At 44.1% G+C, this 13,620-nt stretch overlaps 1 protein-coding gene across 1 annotated transcript in view; it reads left to right on the forward strand.

The window, feature by feature from the left end:
- tenm3 (teneurin transmembrane protein 3) overlaps positions 1-13,620 on the forward strand; it is a 351,882-nt gene that overhangs the window by 291,306 nt on the left and 46,956 nt on the right. The window contains exons 23-27 of the mRNA XM_085458328.1: positions 553-685; positions 867-995; positions 5,985-6,116; positions 6,232-6,367; positions 9,141-9,284. Coding sequence (XP_085314454.1) covers positions 553-685; positions 867-995; positions 5,985-6,116; positions 6,232-6,367; positions 9,141-9,284 — 674 coding nt within the window. The remainder of the gene's footprint in view (positions 1-552; positions 686-866; positions 996-5,984; positions 6,117-6,231; positions 6,368-9,140; positions 9,285-13,620) is intronic.

The following is a 13,620-nucleotide window of genomic DNA, read 5'->3' on the forward strand; positions in this document are numbered from 1 at the left end:
CTTGTGGGGACCGGGATTTTGTCCCCATAACAGTGTTGGTCCCCACAAAGATACATAAACACACACAAACACAAAAACGGACAGCCAACAACGGGAGAATGACATCTACATTGTGCTCTTACATTCCCACCTCAGCTCACACAGCTTCTTCATTCTCACGTCAGCTGAAGAGAACGTGTGAGCGTGTGGGGAAGACGCTTTTTAAAATGCACTGGATTCACAGGGACGCACTCAGTCACTGTTGAACACACACACCTGCACACAAACAAACGTGCTCACACACTCCAACTGTAGGTATGTAATGCACACAATATATAGACACAAGATGCACATCAGCACACTCACAGAATTTAATGAGCCAATTACACCGTCACAAATGAAAGTTTAAGAGTCTTTGTCCTGCTGAAGTTTGCAAATCCACTCTTATATTCTGTAACAGTGAATTAAGAGGCTTTCCTTATTAAAGCTTGTATAATTCAGCTGCATGGTACTCACACGTCTTGTTTCCCAGCACTCACTGTACACATTTGTTTGACGATGATGTGCTGACAGGTTTGATCTTCTGGCCAATGGCGGGGCATCCCTCACACTGAGCTTTGAGCGTGCTCCCTTCCTCACGCAGTACAGAACTGTTTGGGTGCCGTGGAATGTCTTCTATGTGATGGACACGCTTGTGATGAAGAAGGTGAACGACTGAGGGTCTGACTGTTGACACTGCACTGAATATGCAGATACGACCTTTGTTTCATTTACTCTTTCTATCACAGATGTATTCGGGTTAAATGAATAATTGAATCAGTGCTGTGACTGCTGAGCTCACCTTTCCATATTCAGTGACCAACACATGTCGTGTCTGGCTGTTTCAGGAGGAAAATGACATTCCCAGCTGTGACCTGAGTGGTTTCATCAGACCGAGTCCTGTCATTGTTGCTTCTCCTCTGTCTACATTTTACAGAAGCTCACCTGAAGATGGCCCCATCATACCTGAAACACAGGTAATGAATCAATCAGAGGACTTTAATGGGAGCTAAGACACTTTGAGTATGATCTCTCTGTCTGTGAATAAGTTTGCAATGTAAAAATAATGTAACACTTTGTGCCAGCTGTGTTATACTTGGCAAACTTAAATCTTTAGGTTGAGCAGATTAAAACATGCATATGTGTTTTGTATGTGTTTGTCCATATAAAAAACAAAGCCAGTGTCTTTGCACATGAATAGGACAGCACATCTATCTGTGTGGACACGTGTGTGTGTGTGTGTGTGTGTGTGTGTGTGTGTGTGTGTGTGTGTGTGTGTGTGTGTGTGTGTGTGTGTGTGTGTGTGTGTGTGTGTGTGTGTGTGTGTGTGTGCGTGCGCACATGTTCGAGTGTAGATCAAAAGCTGCTCCTTAGCTTTTGGTGGAGCTGGCTCCATTAGAGGGAGGGCAGTGAGGCCGGCCTTAAAGGCATGAAATGGATCTGTAATGAATGCTAAATGCGCAGCTAATGAAAAGGCAATAGTGCAGCTGAGAAGTATAACACTGCAAATGGAGTATTCCCTCAGGACTGTTTTTTCAACGTAGTCTCAATCAGTTCTTCTCTCTCCCTTTTCAGAAGTCTTCTCAGCTTCTGTCCTGTTGCTTGTAGATCATTTACCTCACATCGCTAGGATAGGAGTTCTTTTTGTCTCATTTGGAGTTTAATTGTGTATCTTTTTAAATGTTTATTGACAGACCCCTGAAATGCTGTAGTTTAGACCTTAAAAGTACAAACATTGAGACAAACTCATACCTCTAGATTTGTGGAAGTAAACTGCAGCAGGTGGAAGAATCACAAGCAAATCAGGAACATGCAGTCTCTGCTGTGTACCTGGAAATGAAACTCAGTCTTCTTTTCTGTTGTTTTGTATTCAATAACTTCTTTTGGTTCTAACTCCATGGCAGTCATTAGGCACTAGGCAGAGCTTTGCAGGGGGGCAATGTCAAAAGCTTTAGGACCAACTCCTGTGACCTGCTCGTATTTATGGTTCTGGGAAAAGAACCATAAAAACATCATCAGATTTAAATGTCGCTGATCGTCTTCGATGGCATGTCGAGACAGCTTCCAGCTGCTATTTTTAATCTAGCTCTCTAATTTGTGACTGCTTACACTTCTGCATTGCATTTGCACCACAAACATCAGTTTCTCTTCACAATCAAAATGTGATTCAACTGCAGACTTTCATCTTTATTTATGTTTAACAAAAGTATTACATTAACTCAGTGGTTCTCAAACTTTTCACATCATCCTCACATGACAGGAAGAAAGATTTTCACACCTCATCTAAACAAAGCAATGACAGAAAAGCCGAGCTGCAACTTTATTTGGATAATAAACTCATTCACGGTGAATCCTTCAGCAGTTTCAGCAAACAACAAGTGAAACAGAATGTGAACGTTGCCAAACATGGAATAAAGTTCAGTGTTAGTCTTATAAAACTTGTGAACACAGATGAAATTTAGTGAGAGTTTTTGACTGCAGAGCTGTGGCGGGGCGTGGTCTGCGGCGTGGCTGTGGGGGAGGCGGGCGCACCTGAGCGGCCTCTGCAATCACGCCTCGCCGGCTTAAAACAGAATGAACTGGGTCCTGTCGTTGCTGCTGGTGTGTGTAGGCTGTAGCTGAAAAGCTGCAGGCGAGTGTAAGTCGACAGATGCAATAAAGAAGAGTAGTGAAAAGTGCGAACACGTGGTCGGGTCTCTCGTGCCCCAGTCCTGGGTTTCAGCATCACTGCAAACGATGCGCGACAGACCCGTTCGCACTTTTCAGTACACTTCTTTATTGCGGCTGTTGACGTCCACACGCCTGCAGCTTTTCAGCAGATGCGCATATTATTAACATAACTGCTGCAAATTTCTTCTTTCCGCCATAGAAGCGATTCCGATGGTAAACAGTAGTTCTGCATGACTTTTCTGCCAGGTAACCTGCACACCACCTGTCAGAGCTCTGCACCCCAGCAGTGGGGCGTGCCATGCTGTTTGAGAACCACTGCGTGCATTAACTGTTCATTAATAATGGAATTTTTTATACATAATCTCATCTTGAGAATCTCCAAGGTAAATGGACCGTTCACTGACAAGCAGCGGCTTGCCCAGGTGCCTATGTCCTGATTATTGTCTGACAAAAGAAGCAGATAAAATATCTGGAACTGATTCAGTGTGTTAAACGTTTATTTCGTAGCTCCCAGTTTGAGGTCCACATGTACGTTGATGCAAGTGAAAGAGGATTTGCAGAATTGTTTCTTCAGTTTCTAAATTAAACATTCACAACATAAAACCTAATCGAGAACACCAAAGTCTAAAACAGAGGCTTTATAGCAAGGTGCAAACCACTGGTTACACTCAAGAACAAAAAGACAAGATTAGATTTAGCCAGAAAACAACTGAAAGACTTTGGCAGGAAAATGTTTGGACTGATGAAACCAAGCTGAACCTGTACAAGGATGTTAGGAAGAAAAAAATGAATAAATAAAGAACATGAAGAAAGTGAAGGGAGCAGAATTATGGCATGAATATGCAAGGCTGTCAATTGTACTGGGCTATTAAGTTGCATGCACACTGGGACTGTGATTGTTGGTTCTGGTTGCCTGGGTGAAGCTCTAGCAGCTCATATGTCAGTCAGTGGCATTCTTCCCTGTCATTGGTAGTCTCCTGAGTCACTCCTCTGAAAGTTTATTGTGGGTCTGCCGCACTTGGCATCGACAGCAATTTTGCGCTTAGTACAGCACTTCATCAGGAGCATCGGTACCGATACCGGTGCCAAATCGGTACTTTTGAAACGGTGCTGGTGCTCAAACCGGTGCTTAAAGAATGGAGAACACACACTTTGTCCAAAAACCTCTCATGTTCAGCTGTTTTTTGTAAAAAGATAACAATGTTAGCCTTTTCTGCAGCTATGGGGCCTATATGGCATCACTCTTGGCTGGAAGCAGTGCTTAAACAATGGAAAAAATACCAATTTTGTCCAAAACCTCTCATGTTTAACTGGTTTCCACTTTTTCTTTGGTCATTTTAGCCTTTTTGGCCAGGGTGAAGGGAGCATCTGCCATCAAACAAGAGGACAGCCGCATGTAGCTATGATGATGTTTGCTAGTTCACCTTACATGCATTAATGTAATAACGTGGTTAGCCTACTCAACGTAAATTACACACCAACAACATTAAGCTACAGAGAAGAACGGCTGCTGCTGCATCATCATCCTCATCATTGCTGCTACACTGGCAGGGCTAGGGGCCAGGACTCTCCTCTTCGTGTTTTTGGGGGATATTGCTAACTCCGGGTCCGATAACAGGCACCACACCCGCAGTAGATGTGCTCGGTGTGAGGTCTCGCAGCAAGCTATTAAATACGGCGCATTTCTCTGCTTTTAACAAAAAAAAACGCTATGCGTCGCCAGGTGTTTCATCGGATTTGAGGTGTTACCTCCGTTGACAGTATCACAGTATCAGCTTAAAGCACTTGTTGCTGCTGAGTTTGCATCTTTTGCTGTGAAGTACAGCCAGACTTTGACCGCTTCACCTTGGGCGTTTTTAATCTGTAGCTCTGCTCTAACTGAACGTACGTACCTGGCCCCGCCTACTATCCTCGGAAACGTAAAATGATTGGCTAGAAGTGTATCACAGCTCAGGAAAAAAAAGCACAGAAATAAAGCACCGAAATGTGCGCTGCTTTTCGGTCTGGTTACTACCGTTTATGTCAGAACCGGACCCTAATCAGGAATGTGGTGGAGTGTGGTTTGTGGCTCAGCTGCAGGGGACGGGTAAAGCAGTGGGTTCAATGCAGGGAAGGCTGGCCAACACAGCTGATATCATCACTCTAACCACATCTACCCTATTTCAAAGGGACAGAGGAGACAGGTGGTGTGAAGAAGGAGTAAAAGAGGCCATCTCTTTTCACTGTGGACAGCCATCATTGAACACACAGTTGGCTCACTTTGGCTATCAGAAAGGTCACAGAAGTATCGTTATGATCTGTTTTATGTCTTTGTGCGTGAGATCCACCGATCGACCGTATTGAAGCTTCATTTATTTTTATTTTTTATAGTTCTAGGGAAACTGAACAGCCTTTCATTTACAGCAGTTGCATTAGTACACACTTTTCTGGTCATTCACACATCCATCCATCCATCCATTCGCTTCCGCTTATCCTTTTCAGGGTCGCGGGGGGCACTGGAGCCTATCCCAGCTGTCATAGGGCGAGAGGCGGGGTACACCCTGGACAGGTCGCCAGTCTGTCGCAGGGCCAACACACAGGGACAGACAACCATTCGCACTCACATTCACTCGCACATTCAGACCTATGGGCAATTTGGATTATCCAATTAACCTATCCCCACAAGCTGCATGTGTTTGGACGGTGGGAGGAAGCCGGAGTACCCGGAGAGAACCCACGCAAACACGGGGAGAACATGCAAACTCCACACAGAAAGACCCCGGCCTGATGGTGGAATTGAACTCAGGATCTTCTTGCCGTGCGGCAACAGTGCTAACCACCGTGCTGCCCTGTGTCATTCACACATATAAATGAAAATAAAGCTAGCTTGTCCAGTACTGTGAACCACTTAGAGTTGGAAAATAGATTGAAATAGTTTTGAAATGGGGCATCTTGTAATCGGAAGGTTGCCGGTTCGAGCCCCGGCTCCAACGGTCTCGGTCGTTGTGTCCTTGGGCAAGACACTTCACCCGTTGCCTACTGGTGGTGGTCAGAGGGCCCGGTGGCGCCAGTGTCCGGCAGCCTCGCCTCTGTCAGTGCGCCCCAGGGTGGCTGTGGCTACAATGTAGCTTACCATCACCAGTGTGTGAATGTGTGTGTGACTGAATGTAGTGCTAAAGCGCTTTGAGGTCCACAGGGACTAAGTAAAGCGCTTTGAGGTCCACAGGGACTAAGTAAAGCGCTATACAAATCCAGGCCATTTACCATTTGGAACCGTGGGTACTGATGTGTCTGGTGTGTTTCGTTTCTTTCTGTAGGTTCTACAAGAACAAACATCAATACCTGGCAGTGATCTAAACCTGATCTACCTTAGCTCCAGAGCAGCAGGATATAAACCAGTGCTGAAAGTCACCATGACGCAGACATCAATACCTTTCAATTTGATGAAGGTGTGATGAGTGATATTTCCCAGCATTTCAAGTTACAGCTAAGACAAATGCCTACCGTTACTGTTTTCTGTGAATTAATCAGTATCATGAAGTTAACCCTTTCCTGTCAATCCAGGTTCACCTGATGGTGGCAGTGGTGGGCCGCCTCTTCCAAAAATGGTTCCCTGCACAACCAAATCTGTCATACACATTCATCTGGGACAAGACAGATGCCTATGGCCAGCGTGTCTATGGACTATCAGAGGCAGTCGGTAAGTTTGTACAAATAGAAAATACAGGCAGTTTTGGGCATTTGCTATAAGGGTTGGTATCTGACAAATCCTCAGCATCACATATAGGGCTTTAAACAGTGTCACTGCCACTCTGCATGAAACAGCATTAGTTTAATCACGTTCGCAGACACTTTTCTAACAATCTCATCTTTTTCTTCCTTAAATTGTTTATCTGAAGTTGGATGTTAATGTGTTAAATATGTTAAAAAGTGTTTTGAAACTTACAACATGTAATATTCTCTTTTCACTCATAAATGCAGAGGCTTGATTTTTCCATCATCTAATGTGGTGTGTCTAAAGCACCAAAACTGACAACAACAACAGCGATATCAACAAGGAGCTCTTTCTATGAGAACTTGAAGTTCCACCTGTTGCTCAGGGGACAAAACAAAATGGCTCGGCCATACGAACTCCTCATGTTAAATATAAATCCAGATGCCATCGTTGCCTTCGCTGTCTCACCTGGACCGTGGTACTGACACTCACTAGTCTCCAGCCTCCTTCCTTCTGCCGAGTGTACAGTCTCAGGGTGCTGGACGTGTGGTCAGGAGCTTCCTCATCTTAGATGTCAGTGGCTTCCATCGCCTCCTTTGACCAGCTTATTACCCCAGCAGGGTACCTGATCACGGGCAGGGCGTAGGTGTTGATGGCCCGGATCTTGTTCTTTTTATTCAGCTGACTCCTCAGGACTTGCCTGACCCTCTGCAGGTACTTGGTGGTTGCAGCTTTCCCAGCGGCCTCTTCGTGGTTCCCATTTGCTCGTGGGATCCCCAGGTACTGGTAGCTGTCCTCGATGTCTGCAGTGTTGCCATCTGGTAGTTCGATCCCCTCGGTTCTGACTACCTGACTACTACACTTCTCCAGTCCGAATGACATTACAGTGTTGCTGCTGTATATCAGTGAATCAATGTCTCGTTCATGCTTGGCATACAGCTTGATGCCGTCCATGTAGAGGAGTTGTTACTAGTTGTTTCGCTGTCACTCTGGATCCCTCATCCTGTGCATGTAACCCCTTCTGCTGGGATTACTTGCGTAGTAGCATTCCAACAGTGCCCTATTTTCATCTCTTGCCCACTTATGCTACCTTGTTCCAGTAGCCCGTTTCTCATCAGCATGTGCTGTTTCCTCAACAACTGATGCACCTTGTTAATCTTGGCAACGTCTTAGTCGGTATAGCTTCATTTTTATGTCTCTCACTCATGTCCAAGGTAGGCTTGGTTAGCATCGGGGGGGGGGGGGCTTGTCTTGCCTAGAGCCGCTTACTGGATACAGACGCCCCGCCCTGGTCGGGAGTCGGACCAACTCTAATCACTGGACACATCTTTTGATTTAATGTTTTTTCTTTATTAAAAATTGATGTATAAGTCTAATTATGTCTCATATTTTAGCTTCCACTCTTTGCTTTGTTGACAGCGCTGCAAACCCTCGGCCTTCTCTCAACGAGCTTCATGATGTAGTCTCTTGAAATAGTTTCACTTCACAGGTGAGCCTGTCAGGGTTCATTGGGGGAGTTTCTTGCCTTCTAAATGGAGTTGGGACCATCAGTTGTGTTGTGCAGCAGTCAGGTTGGTGCGCAGCTGACAGCCATATTTGACAACTGTTAGAAAATTGCTAAAATCAAGCGCTTTACACTACATTCAGTCACCCACCCATCCACACACACATTCACACACTTGTGATGGCAGCTACATTATTATGTTCAAATAGCTGCTAAGAAACCACTACTGAGGAAAAGCAACACGCAGAAGAGATTTATTTGGGCCCAGAAACACAAGGAGTGGACATTACACCAGTGGAAATCTGTGCTTTGGTCTGGTGAGTCCACATTTCAGATCTTTGGTTCCACCTGCCGGGTCTTTGGGCAGAATAAATGAACTGATGGTTCTCACTGTGAAGCATGGAGGAGGAGGTGCGATGGTGTGGGGGGGCTTTGCTGATGACACTGTTGGTGATTTATGTGGCCTGGCCTCCACAGTCACCTGACCTTAACCCAACTGAGATGGTTTGGGATGAGCTGGACCGCAGAGTGAAGGCAAACAAGCCAACAGGTGCTCAGCATCTCTGGGAACTCCTTCACGACTGTTGGAAACCATTTCAAGTGACGACCTCATGAAGCTCATGGAGAGGATGCCAGGAGTGAGCAAAGCAGGAATCAAAGCAAAGGCTGGATAACTGGAAGAATCTAAAATATAAAACATGTTTCTTTTGTTTACTACATGATCATGTATGTGTTCAGTCATAGTTTTGATGCTTTCAGTGGGAATCTGCAATCACATAGAAAATAAAGAAAAACTTTAGATGAGAGGCTGTGACTGATAGTGTATCTGAATATACTGAAAGTTGATGTTACAGAGGCTCTGGCACCAGTCTTGTATTTCAAATGTGCAATATCATAGCAGGTGATGGTGCTAAGGAAGTAGCACTAAAAAGCTTTCTATACATACTCAGCTGTAGTGGCTAATAGTTCATATGCACACTTGGTGTGTGTGTGTGTGTGTGTGTGTGTGTGTGTGTGTGTGTGTGTGTGTGTGTGTAAAAATGAAGGCTCTCAGTGAACCAACATCAGGAGTCACTGCATGTTGCAAAAGCAAACACATGTGAGGGTCACTGGTGTGCTGGGTGCTTGTGTTGCAGGCCCGTGTATAGACCTGGGTTCTTTGTTCAGAATTGCACAGGCCTTCCTGTTTGGTTTGAAAATGTACAACGGGAAGGATTAAATATGTGGACTTACCTGAAACTCTTTGTCTAACAGTGTCCGTAGGTTTTGAATACGAGTCCTGCCTGGATCTCATCCTGTGGGAGAAGAGGACGGCTATTCTGCAGGGCTATGAGTTGGATGCTTCCAACGTGGGAGGATGGACACTGGATAAGCATCACATCCTGGACGTACAGAATGGTAGGTTGTACATTATATTCAGTGTTACTGACACAGCAATATGTGACAACACTGCAAAAGAAAACAGTCCTACTAATATTAATGTTGTTCATGCAGGCTTTAGTCAAGCGAGTAGGGAAACCTTTTGTTGGAATTTGGAGTCGCTAACTTTGCCTTTCTTACTCGCGCCTCACCAATCAGATCTGATCATTTGTAATGAAGGCAGCGGTTGCGCTGGCTGTCGGCTGTCTATGCTTTTGAGCAGACAGCAGCATTAGCCAGCCACATTTTTGTAGCTTTGTGCTGAATTTGTCTTGTTAAGATGCAACGATCCCGTAAAGCACATGTTTATAAAATACATTTTAAAGGCTTTTCATCCTTCTACCCTTCACCCCTCTCCAGCAGCTCCCTCGCTGAACTCTGTCTGTCACCCTATCCATCACATTGCTAGTCACCTTCTCTCCTTGCGGTCCTCCTGGGCTTTCAACACCTCCTCCCCCCATTCAGTGTATATGTGTGTGTATGAAAAAGAGTGTGTCTATTAGCAAGTGTGATTTGTGATATCTGGCAACATGTGTTCTGCTCTCCGTGGGTGTGACTCTGAATCTGGAGGGACAGAACTGCAGTGCAGTCTCTTTGAGACCAAACACACTGCAGGAATAATTATTTGTCTGGGAATCCAACACTGCTCCAGTGTTTTATTCATAGTTCAGCTGTAGATGTGCTCTCGTGGAATGGGCATAATTTATATTATATTTGCACGAAGCACACTTGTTTAGTGAATACTGACGAAGCCCTGCCAATGAGGAATGCTCCCATGATTCATATGATGACTCTTAGACTGAGTAAACATAAGAAACCGAGTTATAAATGGATCACAGACTATATGACAGCAGACATGAGCATGTGACAGTCATCTGAACCAAAGCCTCATATTCAACTGAACATTAGTACAATGACCTGACAGGGCCTCATACCTGCATTAAGGTTATGACTCTATTCTGGTGCCAGTGTGTGTCACAGCGGCGCAAACCGATTGCAAAAGTGGACTCAAACGCCTAGAACCACAACAGAGACGGCGAGCACGTTTTACAGTGTGTATATAAGACAACAGAGTGTAATTCGTAGAGGAGGGCGTGGGTGGCGTAGCGACGTGGCCGTGGGTCAGTAAGGGAAAACTGGGACTTAACAGGTGCAACTGGAATGAAGTGGGTACGTCTGAGAAGAGAAGAGAACGGGGTTAGGAAGGTGGCGAGGCGAAGGACACTTGGGGAAGTGGAGTACGACTGATGGGACTTACTTGTAGCCAGGGTGAGTTCGGCTTTGAGGGACAGGCGGTGAGAATCCAGGTGAGTAATGGCAGAGACTGAGTTCCACTGTGGGGTGGTGATAGGAGGGCAGGCAGGTGAGGTTCGCTGTATTTTCCAGAATGGAGAGGTAGTCCGAGAAGAGCTGAAGCTGAAGGTAAGCGGCAAGGAAGGTCCAGGTGAACTGTGGCATAGGAAAACAGAAAAAACAAGAAACAAGAGCCTGAAAACTTGGAGCTGATACCAACCTGAGGTCGTTGACAAACTGGCGGTGAAGGACATTCTGAGTAGAGCTTAAATCCTCAACCCAATTACCCAGAATCAGCTTCTGCAGGGGAGCTAATGGCTCCGCCCAGGGATGGAGACCAAGGAGCTCAGGTGCCTGAACGAGTTTTCCAGACGTACCTCCGGATCATGACGGTCTGATCATTTAGTTAAAAACACAGCAATATGACTTCACCTGAGTTCTTGTCTTTGTGCTATTTGCAGTTAAATGATTTTCAAATCAGTGAATTCTGTTAATATTTGCAGTTTTCAGTCTACATCAAACATTAAGTGGTTACATCAACTAACATTAATGCACCGTTTTCCTTGTAAACAGTGTAAGTGCATATAGTAAACAGTGGAAGACTGTATTTGTCAAAGAAAGGTGATATTATGAAAGGTGAATTCAAATGTCATCCCCTGTGTGTGTGATCGTATATAACAGAGTGATAATGATCCTGGTGTATATAAAGAAACCAGAAACAACCTCAAGCTGAGAACATGAATAAAGCATGATGTACAAGAGTTGTGTGTCTTAAGTTGATCCATCCAGATTTGTCTTATTTTGGATTAATCTTTTTGTAAGAGATTAGTCATCCCTTAGCTGTAAATGACTGATGGGGTGTTGTCATCGACCTGCCGGGCGGGCAGGTGGTCGCGGGGGCGATATAGACATCCAAGTCGAGAAAGATGCAACGGAAAGCTCGATTGATACCATCTACTAAACATATCAGACGAGTTCAAATTTCAGTGACTTCAACTTTTAGATCAAGGTTGAAGGTCAAGTTTTTCAAAGATCTTCAGAATGTGGTAACTCAAAAAAGAAGTCATCTATGATTGGGAACCTGATGACACAGGGGTGTCTAGTCGGATACACACACATACATACCTGACAAACTGCCTCAGAGTAGGTGAGAAGGAGGGAGTCCACCGAAGAAGTTCAGCATTTATTAAACAGACCAAGACAGAAGCATCACCGAAGAGTTGATGGAAGGTGGAGCAGAAGAGAGAAACTGAGAAGTGGAGCCATCTTTTATAGTGTGGAGGACAGAGGTGAAGTGCATTAGCCACCTAGCCTGGAGTAACAGCTGGAGTAACAGCTGGAGTAACAGCTGGCCGGGATTTCTTGACTTTTGAAGGGTCGACACACGCCACCTTCTTAAAATGGCAATGGAAATTAACCTGCAATATTAAAATCTCCATTTATTAGATAAGCCGTTCCTCTGCAGATGATCTGTTAGCTGTTTGACAACTACTCTTTCAAGGATGTTTGATATAAAGGAAGGTTGGAGATTATAATTAGCTAAGACTGCTGGGTCTAGAGATGCTGAGTGAGTGGTGTCTTGTAGTTGTTGTCCTAAAGGAATGGTTCAAATATTTTTAGTAATAAAGTAGTATAAACGTAACTGTAATAGTAATTCAAGGGCAGAAAAGTTAAGCTGTGCATTGCAGACAAGCAGCACAATTGGTATGTTTTGATACCACTTACATCCAAAACTGAGAATTTTTTATTCTCTAAAGAAGTCATGTTTTCCTTAAAGAAGCGTCAAAGTGCACAGGAATTAGTTTGTGGGTAGTTTTTCCTATTAGAAAGACGTGATTCCAGTTTTTGGATCCCATTCTTATCATTCGAGGTTTAGATGGGTTTTCATAAAGAAAAGCTGTTTTTGTGTTTGTTTTTCTGTAGTGTTTGTAGTTGTTGCTGCTACGAGTGACTCAGCGTGTCATGGTACGGGGTCTAGTGATTTGTGATTATGAATATTGATCGATTTAGTTTGTTTGTGGTTATTTGTTAATGATTCTAGTGTTTAGATGTTATTGTGCCTCTCTTGTGTTACCTGTTGTCATCCTCGTCTCTCCATTCACGTATTTCCTGTTTTATTTTGACAGTCTGTGTCCTGTGTCAGTGTGTTCTGTTTGTCTTCCTCCCAGTCTCGGCGAGTCTAATTACTCACAGCTGTGTTCCCTGCCTGTTTGCCTCGTTACCCTCTGTGTGTGTTCATATAGTGTGTGTTTCCTTCTGTTCCTCGCCGGTTCGCCTGTTTCATCGCCTACGTTTCTTCTGTGTTCTTTTGTTTAGCTTCTCAAAGTTTTTGTTAGCGTTTTCACTTCCTCCCTTCGTTTGTTGCTTTGAAGTATTTTGTACAGCCATCAAATAAAGACTCTCTTTCAGTTTAAACCACCGTCTGTTCCTCTGTTTGTCTGCGTGTGGGTCTGCACTGTGACACAACCAGTTATTAGGTTTAGGGGGCAATTACTTCCCCACATAGGGCCAGGTAGGCTTAGTTTGTTTTTGCATTAATAAACTAAAAAAACATTTAAAAACTGCATTTTGTATTTTCTCTGGTTCTCTTTGTCTTCTATTAAAATTTGACAAATGTGACAGATTTGCCAAAAAGTAAGAAACCAGACACTGTTTGTAGAGCAGGGCGATATGACCCAAAATATTTATCACGATATGAATGTGTGATAACGATATAACTGAGGATATAACTGACACGAGACAAAATACTTTACAACTCCTCAACTTTATTAGTGCAAAAAAACCATCAATGTATTTTCACTTAAACAAGCAGCTGTTTTTTATCTGCATTAAAGTTATATAAAAACGTAACAGTGCAAATTCCTCGCTGACAGTTTAACCAAAAGGTATTTCCAGTGGAAACTGGCCGACACATCCTCAGCATAACCATGTATAACATCCACAACACTTAAAAAGAGGTTATACACACACAATACGGTAACATTATGTTGAAGCACAGTACGTATCACTCCGCGAGGCTCCG

Source organism: Copadichromis virginalis, linkage group LG6 (genome assembly GCF_057382275.1).
Source record: "Copadichromis virginalis isolate Kocher_CV1m ecotype Utaka linkage group LG6, C_Virginalis_male_GT1.1, whole genome shotgun sequence".
NCBI classification, from domain to species: domain Eukaryota; kingdom Metazoa; phylum Chordata; class Actinopteri; order Cichliformes; family Cichlidae; genus Copadichromis; species Copadichromis virginalis.